The sequence below is a fragment of the Eptesicus fuscus genome, chromosome 4, assembly GCF_027574615.1.
Source record: "Eptesicus fuscus isolate TK198812 chromosome 4, DD_ASM_mEF_20220401, whole genome shotgun sequence".
NCBI lineage: Eukaryota > Metazoa > Chordata > Mammalia > Chiroptera > Vespertilionidae > Eptesicus > Eptesicus fuscus.
Window position 1 is genome coordinate 8,401,427 of NC_072476.1, and position 16,731 is coordinate 8,418,157.

The 16,731-nt window shown below is 50.7% G+C and overlaps 1 protein-coding gene across 1 annotated transcript in view; it reads left to right on the forward strand.

The window, feature by feature from the left end:
* LOC129148787 (acyl-coenzyme A synthetase ACSM1, mitochondrial-like) overlaps positions 1 to 10,109 on the forward strand; it is a 52,843-nt gene extending 42,734 nt beyond the window's left edge. Inside the window, exons 10-13 of the mRNA XM_054714521.1 lie at positions 840 to 967; positions 1,955 to 2,054; positions 3,104 to 3,223; positions 9,766 to 10,109. Of these exons, the coding sequence (XP_054570496.1) occupies positions 840 to 967; positions 1,955 to 2,054; positions 3,104 to 3,223; positions 9,766 to 9,861 (444 nt within the window). The 3' untranslated portion in view covers positions 9,862 to 10,109. The remainder of the gene's footprint in view (positions 1 to 839; positions 968 to 1,954; positions 2,055 to 3,103; positions 3,224 to 9,765) is intronic.
* Positions 10,110 to 16,731: the final 6,622 nt, after the last annotated feature.

Below are 16,731 nucleotides of genomic sequence, written 5' to 3' on the forward strand. Positions count from 1 at the left end.
CTTTGGCCTTTTTTTCTTGTCTGGGAAGCTCCTTATTTGACTGTCTATTTTGAATGATAGCCTTGCTGGATACAGTGATCTTGGTCTTAGATCCTTGCTTTCCATTACCTTGAGTACTTCATGCTTTTCCATTCTGGCCTATAGAGTTTCTGATGAGAAATCAGGTGTCAGCCTTATGGGAGCTCTTTTGTAGGTAACAATTTGCTTTCCTCTTGTTGCCTTTAAGATTCTCTCTTAATCTTTAATTTTTGGCATTTTAATGATGATGTGTTGGGGCATGGACCTGTTTGGGTTCTTCTTGCTTGGAGCTCTCTGTGCCTTCTTAACTTGTGTGACTTTTTCCTCCACCAGGTTAGAGAAGTTTTCTGCCATTATTTTGTCAAACATTGACCAGCTGGCTCCTGCACTCCCCCGACTGGGGATTGAGCCCGCAACCTGGGCATGTGCCCTGACCAGGAAGTGAACTGGCCACCTTTTGATACATGGGATGACACTCAACCAAATGAGCCACACTTGCCAGGGCCATAAGCTTTCTATGAGGATGAGATGAGATGGTACTTGGGGAGGAAAATTCATTTAGCAAATGTTTATTGACACCTTCCAACTGTTCAGCCACTGTGTTATATTAATATCAATTGTCAGTGTATTTTGTACATTAATTGACCGGTAGCATGCATTGAGTGTTTGCATGTAAAGCAAATAGACTCAGAGAGATTAAAAAAGTTGCACAGGTGCCTGGTGGAGTGAGAAGCAGGATTCAAACCCAGATCTGAGCCCCAGGTTGCAGGTCACCATCTCTAATCTCACTGCCTTCAACAAGAGTGCTGTTCTCTCTGCAGAATGACCCAGTGAAGACAGCCAAAGTGGAGTGCGGGGACTTTTACAACACTGGGGACAAAGCAACTATTGACGAAGAGGGCTACATCTGGTTCCTGGGGAGGGACGATGACATCATCAAAGCCTCTGGGTAGGTGTGGCTGACCTGGGCCTGGCAGGCTCTAGCTTGCTGCACCATTCCTCCGTGCATTGGAGATGGGACCCGCAGCCTGTTCCTGAATGCAGCCATGTTACAGGGCCCTGGACTGGGGTATCTGTGCATCTCCCCCAACATCAAAATAAAGTTCAAGAAGGCCTGGAAGTGCAAACACAGTAGACATCACGCAATTTAAAGAGGGGATATAGGATTGGGAAGGGAGACCTTGTTTGCGCCCCCATTTGTCCCCATTGGTTGGGGGAAATTATTCTCTGTGTTCCTCTAATGGGACACATGTCACAGAACAACAGCAATAGCAGCTAAGCTCATGGATACTTGCTGTGTGAAAGGACACTCCTCTGTGCTTTGCTTCACCCAGTAGATGCCATTATTGTGCCCATTTACAGATGGGAACACTGAGTCGCTGACCAGTGAACTAAGTTGCTGAAAGTTTCCAAGATAGTGCAGGGAGAGGCCCAGATTTGAACCGAGGCAGTGTGGCTCCCGATCTGCTGTTCCTACCACTTAGGTGATGTAGGGAGAAAAAGTGACACAAGTAACAACTTCCCTTGGATGCATCAGGGAAATTAGGTTTGTTTTACTTTTTAAATTTCTACATGAGATGCTGATGTAGTGAGACAGAATTTCCCTAAAGGTTTAAGACAAAGTTTGAGGCTCCCAAGACTACAGTAAGAGTCCTGCTGGGAAGATCCTTGTGCCACGCCCACAGCCCTGGAGGACAGCCTCCCACCCCCACCGCCTACCAGAGGCAGTGAGGGGAGGCCCTGGGAGCATCTGAGCTTGCAATGCCCAGGTCTCCACATCCTGGTCCACACAGAGCCTTTTCACAGTCCTCTGGCTCCCGTGAAGGTTGCCCTCTGTGCCCAGGGAAGTGTGACTCCCAAACATAGATTGGAGGGCCTGGGTCACTCCAGCCCTGGCACCTGCTCAGAAGCAGAGCAGGAACCATTGGTCCCGCAGGTACCGCATTGGGCCGGCAGAGGTGGAGAACGCCCTGGCGGAGCATCCTGCGGTGGCTGAGTCAGCTGTGGTGAGCAGCCCGGACCCGATCCGAGGGCAGGTGAGGAGAAGGACAGGAGGTCATTGGGTCTGCCTGTGGGCACTGGAAATCTGATGCAGGGGAAACTTCCAGAGCAGTGGGTATGTTCGACGCACTTACACTGTGTGGGCAGCAGGAGGCACTGTGACAATCCTGACTAGATACTGGGTGTGCTGGCTCATTTAACCCTCACAACAACCTAATGAGTTAGAGACTCTTACTTATTATACCCTTTTAATAGACAGAGAAACAGCATAAAGAAGTTAAATAATTTGCCCAGATTACACTGTGGTGGAGCCAGGATGGAAATCTGAGCACTCCGTTTCCAATGCATTTACTGGATTTATTGAGCACCTACTAGGTACAAGGCCTGTTCAATTAAACGGGGACATAAATAACAATATAAAAACAATATGTTCAGCCCAGCCAATCTGACTCATTGGTTGAGTGTCGACCCAAAAACCAGGGTTGATTCCCAGTCAGGGCACATGCCAGGTTGTGGGCTAAATCCCCAGTAGGGGGCCTGCAGGAGGCAGCAGAGTGATGATTCTGTCTCATCATTGATGTTTCTATCTCTCCCACTCCTTTCCTCTCTGAAATCAATAAAAACATATTCAAAGAAAAAAATCAACAACTATTTAAAATATAAAAACAATAAGGTCAGTAAGTTACCAACAATTATTAAATGGCCACAGATTCCAGGCACAGAACTGTACATATATTAGTGGTAAAAATGGTGATGAAAATAATGATGCTGGGGATAATAATAAAGTTAAACTAGGTGCACGTTTTATGTGTACTAGCTCATGGGATCTGAACATAAGGCCACCATTTTCTGCTCCATGGGATGAACCTGTACTCTGCACATGTCACAGAGAAGGAATTTGAGTTTAAGTGATTTTGCAAGGGAAAGAGTAAAAATTAAAGTATTTGGATTTGAACCTGGTCTTGTCCGTTTCCAACGGCTCGGTGTCAGCTTGGTTTGCCATTCATTGCATAAACACTTACTTTTTAAACCAGGCAACTGGGTGGCACTGACCCTGCGCCCCCGCTCTGGTTCTGCGTTGCAGGTGGTGAAGGCCTTCATTGTCCTGACCCCACAGTTTCTGTCCCATGACCAGGACCAGCTCACCCAGGAGCTGCAGGAGCACGTGAAGTCGGTGACCGCCCCGTACAAGTACCCGAGGAAGGTGAGTGGGGCCCATGCTCGTGCCCTTCTGAGCTCCGCTGCCCCAAGTCTGGTCGGGTGGCCGGGAGAGGCTGGAACCGAACATAGAACGAGCATTTTCTCTGCAGAAGAAGCAATTGGGCTTAGGGGTGGATGCCGCCAACTGAATGTGATGGAACCTCTGTTCTGGGTCAGAATCCCCAAAACGTGCTGCACATTACTATGAGGGCAAAAAAAAATCAGACCAGTGCCTAAAGCTACCCAAGGAGGGTATTTAACATCTTTCAAAATTTGAAAAAGACATCCAAGTCAGCCACTTTTTAACTGATCTTATTCGTGATTCATACTAAGAAATATATTTGATATTGCCACTCAATACCTATGTACACAACAAACGAATGTTAACAAAATTATATATATCCTTAAAACATGCAGTTCATTCTTTTTTAGATACAAAATAATTAGCCCTTTACAAGCAATAACATTAATATTTCAAGGAAAACTATTTTAAATATAATAATGTTACAAGCAATAAACAATATTTCAAGAAGAATTATTTTAGAGAAACCAAGATGGCGGCATAGGTTAAACACCTAACCTACAGCCGGGCACAACAATTTCAAAAATACAACTAAAAGTCAAAACGGACATCATCCAGAACCACAGGAAAGCTGGCGGACTGAAATGCCCACAACTAGAAGGAAAGAGAAAACCACAAGGATAATCAGAGGAGCTGTAAAAGCCTGAGGTGCGGAGACACGAGCACGCGCAAGTGCGGGGAGGAAGGAGCCGGAGAGGAAGGGGCGGCTGACGGCCTGGCCGGCGTTCACTAGCAGGAAGGAGATAAAAGCTCCAGATTGCGCTGAACCCCAGCTCCGACTGCACTGAACCCCAGTTCCGGGCGAAACCCTGGGAAGCCAGGCACATGCTGGGGGAATGAATCTGGGCTGTGGGGTGCAAGCACAGAGGAGCTGCGAAACGCAGAGCTCCAGAGGCGCGCACGGGAAGGTGCGCAGAGGAGGGACGGTTGCCTGTGCCGCTGAATTGCCCTGGTGGGAAGGAGACAAAAGCGCCAGACTGCACTGAGACCCAGTTCCAACTACACTGAAACCCAGTTCCAGGCGAGAATCTGGGAATCCAGATTCATTAGGGGAGAGACTAGACGGTTTGGCAGCGGGCGAAACGCCAGGGCGCATTTCTCTCAGAGGTGTTTGCAGGGAGTACAGAGGGACACTGAGACCCAGGAACCTCATAGGGCGGGGCTGACAGGAAGCCAAGGTTGTAGGCTCCACCCTGTAACTCCACCCCATCCAAGCTGAGCACAGAGGCTTTTCCCTGCTGAGTGACTCAGGCAGTAGCTGACCTACACTACATTGGAGACCCAGAAACGAGGGCATCTAGTGGTCGGTGTGAGATGACACCAGATTTCAACCACTCGCATAAGGGATACATTCAAGAGGCAGACTCAGTGAGAGCCAAAGCATTGCTGCACCAAGACCCGGCCCATAAACATGTCTCCTGCACAGAAACTCTTCCTTTATAGACAAAGAGGGTCCTCATGGCCAATTGGCCTGGAGGACAATTCCTCCCAGTGACACCAACAACAATCAAGTCTTAACTATACAAAGGAGGACCAAGATGGAGGCATAGGGCAGAAGCCTGATCGTTGCCTACCACAACAATTTTGAGACTACGACGGGAGAGCAGAGCAGACACCATCCAGAACCACCGGAGGGCTGGCTGAGCAGATGCTCTACAACTAGAATAAAAGAGAGGGGTACGTGGGATGATGCTGATGCCGGTGACCCAATGACCACACTTTAAGAACTACGGCTCAGGCGACACAATGGCGGCCTGGAACGTGCTTGGCGCAGTTCCCCCGGTGGTCTCCGGCTGAGGGGACGGCTCCACTCGCTGCCAAGCACGGACAGACGAGCCCCTGGGAGACATGGGGTGGGAGACTCCGCGCTTGCTGACCTCTGAGTCCTTCAAGAATCTCAACACCCCGGAAGCGGCCAGGTGCGCACGCTCGGCGACCGGCCACCGCTGCAGACCCAAGGGCCGACACAGCGACACCGGACCAGCCCGCCGCCGTGCACCGGGCACACTGGAGCTTCGCCGAGCCCGCCACCCAACGAGTTCTGCGGAAGCCGCCCTGGAGCTCTGAGAAAATGGCCGAAGGAATTGCTGAGAGGGAATTGACCAACAGGAATTGGGATCAAGAAGACAAAACCCTGCTGGGACCCTTGGCCGGGTGAGACTGCGAGCCTCTGGGCTCGGGTGTGGTCACACGCCCTTGGGTCTAGGTGAGGCCTCACGCCCCTTGGTCTGGGTGAGGCCACGCGCCCCTGGGTCTGGGAGATGCCACGCACCCCTTGGTCCGGGTGAGGCCAAGCGCCCCTGGGTCTGGGAGAGGCCACGCACCCCTGGGTCCAGGGGAGGCCACGCGCCTCTGGGTCCGGGTGAAGCCAGATCCCGGGTCCGGGTGAGGCCGTGTGCCCCTGGATCTGGGTGAGGCTGGGTCCCGGGCCCGGGTGAGGCCACGCGTCCCTGGGTCCGGGTGAGGCCGTGTGCCCCTGGATCCGGGTGAGGCCACACGCCCCTGGGTCCGGGTGAGGCCACGTTCCTCTGGGTCCGGGTGAAGCCGGATCCTGTGTCCGGGTGAGGCTGTGTGCCCCTGGATATGGGTGAGGCTGGGTCCCGGGCCCGGGTGAGGCCGTGCACCCCTGGGTCTGGGAGAGGCCATGAGCCCCTGGGTCCGGGTGAGGCCTCGCGCCCCTGGGTACGGGTGAAGCCGGATCCCGGGTCCATGTGAGGCCGTGTGCCCCTGGATCCGGGTGAGGCTGGGTTCCAGGCCCGGGTGAGGCCACACGCCCCTGGGTCTGGGTGAGACCATGTGCCCCTGGATCCGGGTAAGGCTTGGTCCCGGGTCCGGGTGAGGCCTCGCGCACCTAGGTCCGGGTGAGGCCACGCGCCCCTGGGTCTGGGAGAGGTCACGTGCCCCTGGGTCTAGGGGAGGCCACATGCCCCTGGGTCCGGGTGAGGCCGTGTGCCCCTGGATCCGGGTGAGGCCATACGCCCCTGGGTCCGGGTGAGGCCACGTGCCTCTGGGTCCGGGTGAAGCCGGATCTAGGGTCCGGGTGAGGCCATGTGCCCCTGGATCCGGGTGAGGCTGGGTCCCGGGCCCGGGTGAGGCCACACGCCCCTGGGTCCGCGTGAGGCCACGTGCCCCTGAGTCCGGGTGAAGCCGTGCCCCTGAGTCCGGCCGAGACCAAACCAGAGGGAGTTGGACCTCTGTTACCACCATTTGTCCACCATCCAGAGCTGAGGGGTCAGTGCCGACATGTACACATAAGGAACTGGTGGACATTGAAATTGGGTCTCAAAAGAACTATTGGTCCAGAAAGAAACTCACTACAGACTGATTCATTTGCTTGTCAGCATAACTATTATTGCTCGTCTCACATTCAGTTCTTATAAGTATATCTCTAGTGACACATGATCTCGCTCATCTAGGGGAAATGATGAACAACATAGACTGAGGAACAAGAACAGAACCAGAAACAAGGAGGCATCGATCGGACTATCAGGCCTCAGAGGGAGGATAGGGGAGGTTGGGGGGAGGGGGGAGAGATCAACCAAAGGACTTGTGTGCATGCATATGAGCCTAACCAATGGTTAAGTTCAACAGGGGGTTGGGGCATCTGTGGGGAGGGGTGTGGGATGGGAATGGGGGGATGAGGACAAATATGTGACACCTTAATCAATAAAGAAATTTTTAAAAAAAGAATTATTTTAAATATAATAATATTACAAAAACTGTACTAACATAGCATAATATCACAAAAGTTGTAGGAAATATTAAAAATTTGCCAATAACAGGATTACTTCTATTCTAAAATTTTTTTCCTTTGGCTCTATTTTTATTCATCAGTTTATGTTGTTCATTATATTCCAAAAATGAGTGAGATCATGTGATATTTATCCTTCTCTGCCTGGCTCATTTCCCTTAGCATAATACTCTCCAGGTCCATCCATGCCGTTGCAAATGGTAAGAGTTCCTTATTTTTTATAGCAGGGTAGTATTCCATTGTGTAGATGTACCACCATTTTTTTAATCCACTCATCTGCTGATGGGCACTTAGGCTGTTTCCAAATCTTAGCTATTGTATATTGTGCTGCTATGAACATAGGGGTGCATACATCCTTTCTGATTGGTGTTTCTGATTTCTTGGGATATATTTCTAGATGTGGGATTAATGGGTCAAATGGGAGTTCCATTTTTAATTTTTTGAGGAAACTTCATAGTGTTTTCCACAGTGGCTGCACCAGTCTGCATTCCCATCAGCAGTGTACAAGGTTTCCTCTTTCTCCATATCCTAGCCAGCATTTGTCATTTGTTGATTTGCTGATGATAGCCATTCTGACAGGTTTGAGATTGTACTTCATTGTCCTTTTGATTTGCATCTCTCAGATGATTACTGACTTTTAGCATGTTTTCATATATCTCTTGGCCTTCTGTATGTCCCCTTTTGAAAAGTGTCTATTTTGGTTTTTCTGGGGTAAAAGTGTCTATTTTTTATCTTTCTTTTGAAGTTGTATCAGTTGGAGATTAAACCCTTGTCTGAGATAGCATTGTCAAATGTGTTCTCCCATGCAGTGGGATTTCTTGTTGTTTTGTTGATGTTTTCTTTTGCTATGCAAAGCTTTTTATTTTGATGTAGTCCCATTTGTTTATTTTCTCCTTAGTTTCCACAGTCCTAGAAGCTGTATGGGTAAAGATATTGCTACAGCATAGGTCTGATATTTTGCTGCTTATGGATTCTTCTATGATTTTTATGGTTTCCTGTCTTACATTTAAATCCTTTATCCATTTTGAGTTTATTTTTGTGTATGGTGCAAGTCCATGGTTGGAAAACTGCGGCTCGCGAGCCATATGCGGCTCTTTGGCCCCTTGAGTGTGGTTCTTAGGCCAGCTTAGGAGTACCCTAATTAAGTTGATAACAATGTACCTACCTATATAGTTTAAGTTTTAAAAATTTGGCTCTCAAAAGAAATTTCAATCATTGTACTGTTGATATTTGGCTCTGTTGACTAATGAGTTTGCCAACCACTGGTGTAAGTTGATGATCTAGTTTCATTTTTTTTTTTTTTTGCATAAATTGTTCCAATTATTCCAACACCATTTATTGAAGGGACTATCTTGACTCTTTTGTATGCTTTTGCCTCCTTTGGCAATTATTAATTGAGCATACTGGTTTGAGTTGATTTCTGGGTTCTCTGTTCAGTTCCATTGGACTATATGTCTGTTCTTGTGCCAGTACCAGGCAGTTTTCAGAACAGTGGCTTTGTAATATAGCTTGATATTTGGTATTGTGATCCCTCCAACTTTGTTCTTCTTTCTCAGGATTGCTGAGGCTATTCAGGGTCTTTTTTAAAATTCCATACGAATTTTTGGAGAGTTTGTTCAATGCCTGTGAAATATTCCGTTGGTATCTTAATGGGGATTGCATTGAATCTATAGATTGCTTTGGGTACTATGGACATTTTAATGATGTTGATTCTACCAATCCATGAACATGGTATATTCTTCCATTTTTTTATGTCTTCCTCTATCTCTTTTTTAAACATCCTGTAGTTTTCTGAGTACAGGTCTTTTACCTAGTTAGTTAAGTTTATGTCTCGGTATCTTAATTTTTTTATTGCAATGGTAAATGGGATTCTTTTTTTTTTTTTACTATTGAAATTATTTATTTTGTTGTTTTTTTAATATTTTTTTTATTGAATAAGGTATTACATATGTGTCCATATCGGGATTGTTTTTTTAATTTATCTTTCTGAGAGTTCATTATCTATACTAATAAAAGGGTAATATGCTAATTAGACCAGGTTGACTGGACATCAGACTTCCTTCTGGACAGTTAGGGGGTGACCAGGCCAGCAGCTGAGTAGTTAGCAGGAGAACAGGCTGGCAGGGGGTAGTTAAGAGGCAACCAGGCAGGCAGGGGGCAGTTAGGGGGCAACCTGGATGGCAGGGGGGCAGATAGGGGGTGACAAGGCTGGCAGGGGGGCAGTTAGTGGATGACCAGGCCATCAGGAGGGTACTTAGACTGGACAAAAATCATACACCTATGGATGAGGACAGTGAGGGGGAGGTAAGGACAGAGGGTGGGGTGGGAACCGGGTGGAGGGGAGCTATTAGGAGAGAAAGGAGAAACAGTTGTAATAATCTGAACAATAAAGATTTATTGAATTTAAAAAAAGAGAGAAGCAGCCACCTGCCAGGTGCTATCAGAGATGGACAGAGAGGGTGGCCAGGCTCAGAGGTTCCGACTCTCCTGTGAGAGGTGCCATGCTTCCCTCCACCACATTTCATTGGTCAGAACACATCACAGGGCTGCAGCAGCTTCAAGGGGTCAGGAGGAGAACCTGACATACTTGGCCCCCACCATTGAGGCCACCACCTGCTGCAACCTGTTTGGGGACGTGCAGGGTGAAGATAGGAGTGGGGACGGGTAGGAAGTGACAGCAGGACTCAGGATGGTTCGCTTTCTCCTCACCCAGGTGGAGTTTGTCCCTGAGCTGCCCAAAACCGTCACTGGCAAGATCAAACGGAGTGAACTTCGGGAAAAGGAGTTTGGTCAGATGCAACCACAGTAAATTCAGCATCCTTCTGAGTGTGACCTTGGGCACACGCCTGGCTGCCGTGGTGCCCCCACATGTCCGGGCGAGGTGGGGGTGCTGAGGGCTGATTGGGAAAGGCCCAGGACTGCCAGCATTCCCACATTTCTGTTCTTTTAAGTTAACATCAGTCACTACCCTGCCTCCAAGGCTCTTGTTCCTTTGGATTGCCCAGGCGGGCACTCAAATTGGGGCTGAAGATAATAAAGTGCTGACATCGACATCAAGAGTGATGCATTGTGCATTCATCATGTACATGAAGCTGTGGTAAATGCGGTCACTCCTTGCCCTTTCCCCTCCCCATAGAGAGAGCACAGGGCCTGGTTTCACTCATGTTGCCTCCCGAACACACCCCAGTGTTCCCATGTGGCCCTGCATGTCCAGTGAGGTCCAGGACCCAAAGATCCAGGAGTGATGCTCCGAGCAGCCCAGGCACCTGCCTCAGCTAGGTCCCAGCCTAGGCCCGATGTGGGCAAGTGAGTGACCTGCTCTCCAGGGACCAGAGTTCCACAGGACTCTCCCAGGCTTCTCCAGAGATGCCCAGTTCCTCATTCCCAGGAGGGGCCAGGGGCCTAGGAGTCTTACCCCTCAGCTTTCCCCCATTTGCACCCAACCACGCATTCCTTCCCAGGGATCCAGGGTCTTCCTGCCCTTCTCCCGGGCCCAGAGTTCTCCCTAAAAACTCCCCCTCCACACTCTTTAAGTTCTTTCTGCCATCAGAGTCTTCTCCAACCCCTCCCCCAACCTGGGCATGGGGTTCTATGAACTGACCCTTCACTTCATCCATTCTTGGGATGAGACCCCCAGTGACACAGGCTGCGAGGAGCAGGGGCAGAAGGGGCTCAGCTTGGGGGTGAGGAAGAAGCACATATTGTCTCCTTCTCCCTCACCACAGGGAGTCACTCTTAGGGAGATTGCCTCTTAAGCCATTTGCCAAGGGGCACAGACACACAAACACACTGGGAAATGTACAGATACTGTTTGGGGGTGAAGTACGCCTTTAGCCTGTTTTTATGTTTTTTGTGGGGGGGGGTTTTGTTTGTTTTTGGTTTTTGGTTTTGGTTTTTTGTTTTTTGTTTTTGTTTTTGTTTTTAATTTATTTTTTTTTCTTTTTTTCTTTTTATTTTTTTTTTTTAATTTCTTTATTGATTAAGGTGTCACATATTTGTCCTCATCCCCCCATTCCCATCCCACCCCTCTTCCCACGCATGCCCCAACCCCCTGTTGAACTTAACCGTTGGATAGGCTCATATGCATGCATACAGGTCCTTTGGTTGAACTCTCCCCCTCCCCCCACCCTCCCCCTACCCTTCCCCTATCCTCCCTCTGAGGCCCGATAGTCCGATCGATGCCTCCTTGCTTCTGGTTCTGTTCTTGTTCCTCAGTCTATGTTGTTCATCATTTCCCCTAGATGAGCGAGATCATATGTCACTAGATATATACTAATAAGAACTGAATGTGAGACGAGCAATAATAGTTATGCTGACAGGCAAATGAATCAATCTGTAGCGAGCTTCCCCCTGGACCAACAGTTCTTTTGAGACCCAATTTCAATGTCCAGTAGTTCCTTATGTGTACATGTCAGCACTGACCCCTCAGCTCTGGATGGTGGACAAATGGTGGTAATGGAGGTCCGACTCCCTCTGGTTTGGTCTCGGCCGAACCCAGGGGCACGGCGTCACCCGGACTAAGGGGCACGTGGCCTCACCCATACCCAAGGGGCGCGTGGTCTCACCCGGGCCTGGGACCCAGCCTCACCCGGATGGATCCAGGGGCGCACGGCCTCACCCGGACCCAGGATCTGGCTTCACCCGTACCCAGGGACGCTTGGCCTCTCCCAGACCCAGGGGCACGTGGCCTCACCCGGGCCTAGGTGCACGAGGCCTCATCCGGATCCAGGGACACATGGTCGCACCCGGACCCAGGGACACTTGGCCTCTCTCTGGGAAGTTTTTAATTTAACCGTCTATTTTGAATGAAAGCCTTGCTGGATATAGTAATCTTGGTTTCAGATCCTTGCTTTCCATTACCTTGAGTACTTCATGCCATTCTTGTCTGGCCTGTGCAGTTTCTGATCAGAAATCAGGTGTCAGCTTTATGGGAGCTCCTTTGTAGGTAACAGTTTTCTTTTCTCTTGCTGCCTTTAATATTCTCTTTTGGTCTTTAATTTTTAGCATTTTAATTATGATGTGCCTTGTCATGGGCCTATTTGTGTTCTTGCTTGGGGTTCTCTGTGACTTTTTTATTTACCAGGTTAGGGAAGTTTTCTGCCATTATTTCTTCAAACATATTCTCTGTCCCTCCCTTCCTTTCTGCCTCTTGCGGCACACCTACTATGTGAAAATGGTTGAGAGATTCACGAGTCAGGAAACAAAAGACAGAGAGTCAGGCTGGTTAAAAGGGGGAGGTTTTAAGCTTGCGCTAGCAGGCTAAATTCGCTGGTCCAAGGGTGGGCCAGGGAAGTTCATGCCAAAAGGGTGTGTCGGTACTTCCTTTATACAGCTGTTTAATGGAGGGATGGGGGGGTGAGGGCAGAGGGCATGAGCAGTGTAATTTCCGCCTGGGGACAGGGGTCTAGGAAGGTGCCAGTTATCTGCCTCACCATCTACGTTGCGGCTGCATGCATTGGCTCTGGACTTCCCCACCAGTGGGGCCAGTCTATGTCCGTGCCTCAACCTAACATCCCGGCCTTTTGGTGATAGGGGGCACCAAAATCGTCTTAGCTACTTCCTGCTGACCAGGGGCGAAGAGGGTGGGGGATGTTAAAGGTCAGGGTCAGGCAGAGGCGAGTCAGAGGGCAGCCAAGTGTAGGGGTGGAGCAGGAGCTGGTTTACAGTCACCCATGACATTTCCGAGATCCGGGAGCAGATGAATTTGAGGAGGCAGGGAGCTAGGGAAAAAAGACACAGATGAGAATTAGGGGCCCTATCAGGGGTAGGATCCAGGTAGCTAAAGGATTTTGGAGCCTACTGAAAAGAGAGTTGTCCCAGGAGCGGCTTGCATGTAATTCTTCTCTCAGCTCAGTCAGGGTCTGCACGTTCTGTTCCACCACTCCGGACTCATTGATGCAGTAGCAGCATTCTTCTTGAAGGAACATGCAGGTTCCCCCTTTTTCTGCAGTAAGAAGGTCTAGGGCCCGTTGGTTCTGCAGGGCTATTTGGGCTACTGATGTTACTTGCCGCTGCAGGGAGGCTAAGGAGGTGGTAGTAGACTCCAGGGCTATCTGGAGTCTGTCATTGAAATCCTGAGCAGAGATTATGCTGTTCCCAAGGGCCCTCCCCCACCTCACCCTGGCGAGGCCTACTGAGGCAGCGATACTTACCCCTAACATGACAGGGAGGAAGGCAACCTGGCGGGCCCGGTGGTGGGATGAAGGGAGCAACCAGGCAAGCTCCGACTCTCCATACAAGGTTAGCTGGGGAACTACTGTGACCCTGAAGCAAGACCCGGGATCAGAGGAGTTTATGCAGTTGCTTAAGGTGCCGTTGCACCAAAAGAAGGTACCTGGGCTGGCCTTGGTGGGACTGGCTGCAGTGTGGTTTTGGGTACAGTTCCAAGTGACCCGTCCCACTGTTACCGGGTTGCTGGTCGGGTAGCATATCTGCGGGGGCAAGGTGGGTTCTGGAGTTTCAGGTTCCCAGAGGGGAATGCCAGCCAGGGGAGGCTGATATTCACCTTGTCCCTGGGTTCCTGGAGGAGTCATGAGCTGGACGGCAGCCAGCAAAGGTCTTTGGAGAGAGACGCATAGAAAGCAGTGTGAGACATTGGGCAGGGTGCGGGTCTCATTAAGGAATAGTAGAGTGTGTTGGATAAGTTGGAGCCAAGAAGACAGGACTTCTACCCAGGGAGAATCAGGCAGCTTCCCTTTAAGGGACTGTTTGGCTTGTAGGATGCTGTTGGAGACCTGGATTTGGGCCTCCTGGGCCATGATATATTCCCGGGAGATGTAGATGGTCCCTGAGGGGTTGAGCTCCAACCTACTCCCATATAGTTTTCCCATAACGCCCGCAACCCATCACTGGTTCCAGGGGTCCCGGACCCTGGTGTTGAAGGTCCCGTCCTTCCAGAAAAAGGGGCCAGACCTGACCTCATTGTAGACATCATGGATGACACAGCCTGACCAGCGGCAACCCCCATAGGTGTTGGTGTCTTGATTACACCTGTCTGGGATCCACTGGTTGTAAGCAAAACAAACATATGGTCGGCCACCGTTGGACACTGACTGGAGGTCGACAGCAATCAGGATCTCCGCCTGGCATCCGACCAGAGGGCAGTCCTGAGATCCTACCTGCTGGGTGACTTGTGTGCTGTCCTGGTCGTAGGTTTCACACACCTTGAACCTCCACACATAAGCAGGTGAGGGTGGTTGTAGGTTGCCCAGGGCCGGGAGGAGAAGGAGGAACGGGAGGGTAGCTAAGGCGGAACTTAGTGGGGCCCAACACCTCACATTTATAGAAGTCATGCTGCTCCGGGGTCCTCTTGAGTCTGGAGAGGTGGTGCCACGATGGATCGCCAAGTAGTTTGGCCGCGGTGGGGGTTGTGAGGATTACAGTGTGAGGTCCCATCCACCTGGGCTCCAAGGCCTTGGGATGTAGATTCTTAGGGAGGACTGAGTCCCCCGGCTGGAGGGCTGGTCCTCAGGAGCCTTGGTCAGCTGGTTCTGGCCTGGGCAGAAACCTGTTAGTGTGTCCCCGGAGTAGGTGACTGAGTAAAGACAGATATGGAAGATAAGTAGCCAGGGGAGGAGGGTCAGTAGGGAGATGATGGTTGAGCAAGAAGGGTCTCCCATATAGGAGTTCAAAAGGGCTTAAGAAGGTGGAGCTCCTCGGTGTAGCCCGGATTCTGGTCAGGGCCATGGGCAGGAGGTCCGGCCAGGAGCTGCGAATTTCTAGAGAGAGTTTAGTTAGATGGTCTTTAAGGAGGCCATTGACCCTCTCGACCTTACCCGATGATTGTGAGCGGTAGGGTATGTGCAGTTTCCAGGAGATGCCAAGACCCTTGATATAAAAGCTGGGCTGCTGAACGACCCTTGATATAAAAGCTGGGCCGCTGTCTGATTGTATGGAGGTAGGGAGGCCGAACCTTGGGATTATGTGTGTTATTAGGGTCTCAGCCACTATGTCAGCAGTTTCCTTGCGGGTAGGCAAGGCCTCTACCCACCCTGTCAGGGTGTCTACCATGGTAAGCAGATATTTGGTCTTCTTGTGGGGAGGCATATGGGTGAAGTCTACCTGCCAGTCCTGCCCTGGGAGGTGTCCCCTCATTTGATGGGTAGGAAAGTTGGGGTGCATTCCTCCCTGGGGTGAGACAGCTGCACACATGGAGCAGGAGGAGCAGGCACTCATGACTGCCTCTCGCAGTGTGGGTGAGGTGAAGAGGGGTTCGAGGAACCTCCAAAGTGTCAGTGGTCCAATGTGCAATGACTGGTGGACCCGTTGGGCAATGGGAAGGGCAATTTTGTTATTTATGAAGATCCATCCCTCAGGACCAGAAGAGCCTCCCCATTATAGGAGTTTATTTTCTTCTTCTTCTGTATACTGAGGGGTAATGGAGGAAAGGGAAAGGAATAGGACCAGGGCTGGGGACCCTTCACCCTGAGTTAAGCCTCTGGCCACCGCGTCTGCTTGGGCGTTTCCCCGCGTAACCATCGAGGAGTCAGTCTGATGGCCGCAGCAGTGCATAATGGCTACCTGGGAGGGAAGCTGTAAGGCATCAAGTAAGTGTGTTATGAGTCTAGTGTTGATAATAGGTGAGCATTTAGTGGAGAGAAAGCCCCTCTCCCTCCAAATAACCACGTGGCAATGGGCTATCAGAAATGAATATTTGGAGTCTGTATATATGTTTACCCTCCTCCCTTTGGCCAGATGTAGGGTGCGGGTCAGCACAATGAGCTCGGCCTTTTGAGAGGTGGTACCCTCTGGGAGCCGGGCCGCCTCCAGGGTCCGCTCGGGTGTTACTAACGCATAGGAGGCTTTCTGACATCCCTGGGGGTCTAGGCACGAGCTTCCATCCACAAACAGTTAAGTCAGGATCAGAGAAAGGAAGATCTGAGAGTCCCGCCCGAGGTTGAGTGAGGGCCTCGATGACCTCGGGGCAGGAGTGCTTTGCTGCAGGTTGGGTGGAGGCAACGGGAAGGAGAGTGGCTGGGTTCAGGGCTGGGGACTGGGTCAGGGAGATGTCAGGATCCTCGAGGAATAGGAGATGGAGTTCCTGCATGCAAGAGGGGGCAAGGAGAGATGAGGATCGTTGTGACAGAAGATCCTGTAGTCTGTGGGTGGAGAAGACCTGTAAGGGTTGCTGGAGGCAGATCTTCTGGGCCTCCTTGGTGAGAGCAGCGGCTGCAGCCAGAGCCCAGCGGCAGGGCTGCCATCCCCGAACCATGGGATCAAGCTGTCTGGACAGGTAGGCTATGGGGGTGAAGGCTGGCCCTAGGGGCTGGGTGAGGACCCCCATAGCTATTCCCTGTTTCTCATCAGTAAATAGTTGGAAAGGCTTAGAGATGTCCGGGAGCGGAGCGGGGGGGTTGGGGGGGCAATGCAAGAAGGGCATCCCGGAGCTTAGAAAAAGCCTGGCGAATGAGGAAGAGTGAGGAGAGGGGGCTACTGGTGTTTCTTTAGCGGCCTGGTATAGGGCTTAGCTAGGAGAGCAAAATTTGGGACCCAATGGCAGAAGAATCCTACCAGCCCTCTAAAGGACAAGATCTGTTCCGCAGAAGTGGGAGGCTGTAGGTCTCATATTGCATGTGCTCGGTCAACTGTCAGTCCTCGGGAATTGGGCATCAGACAGATCCCCAAGTAAGTGACGGTGGGGGCCGACAGTTGCACCTTGCCAGGGGACACACGGTATCCT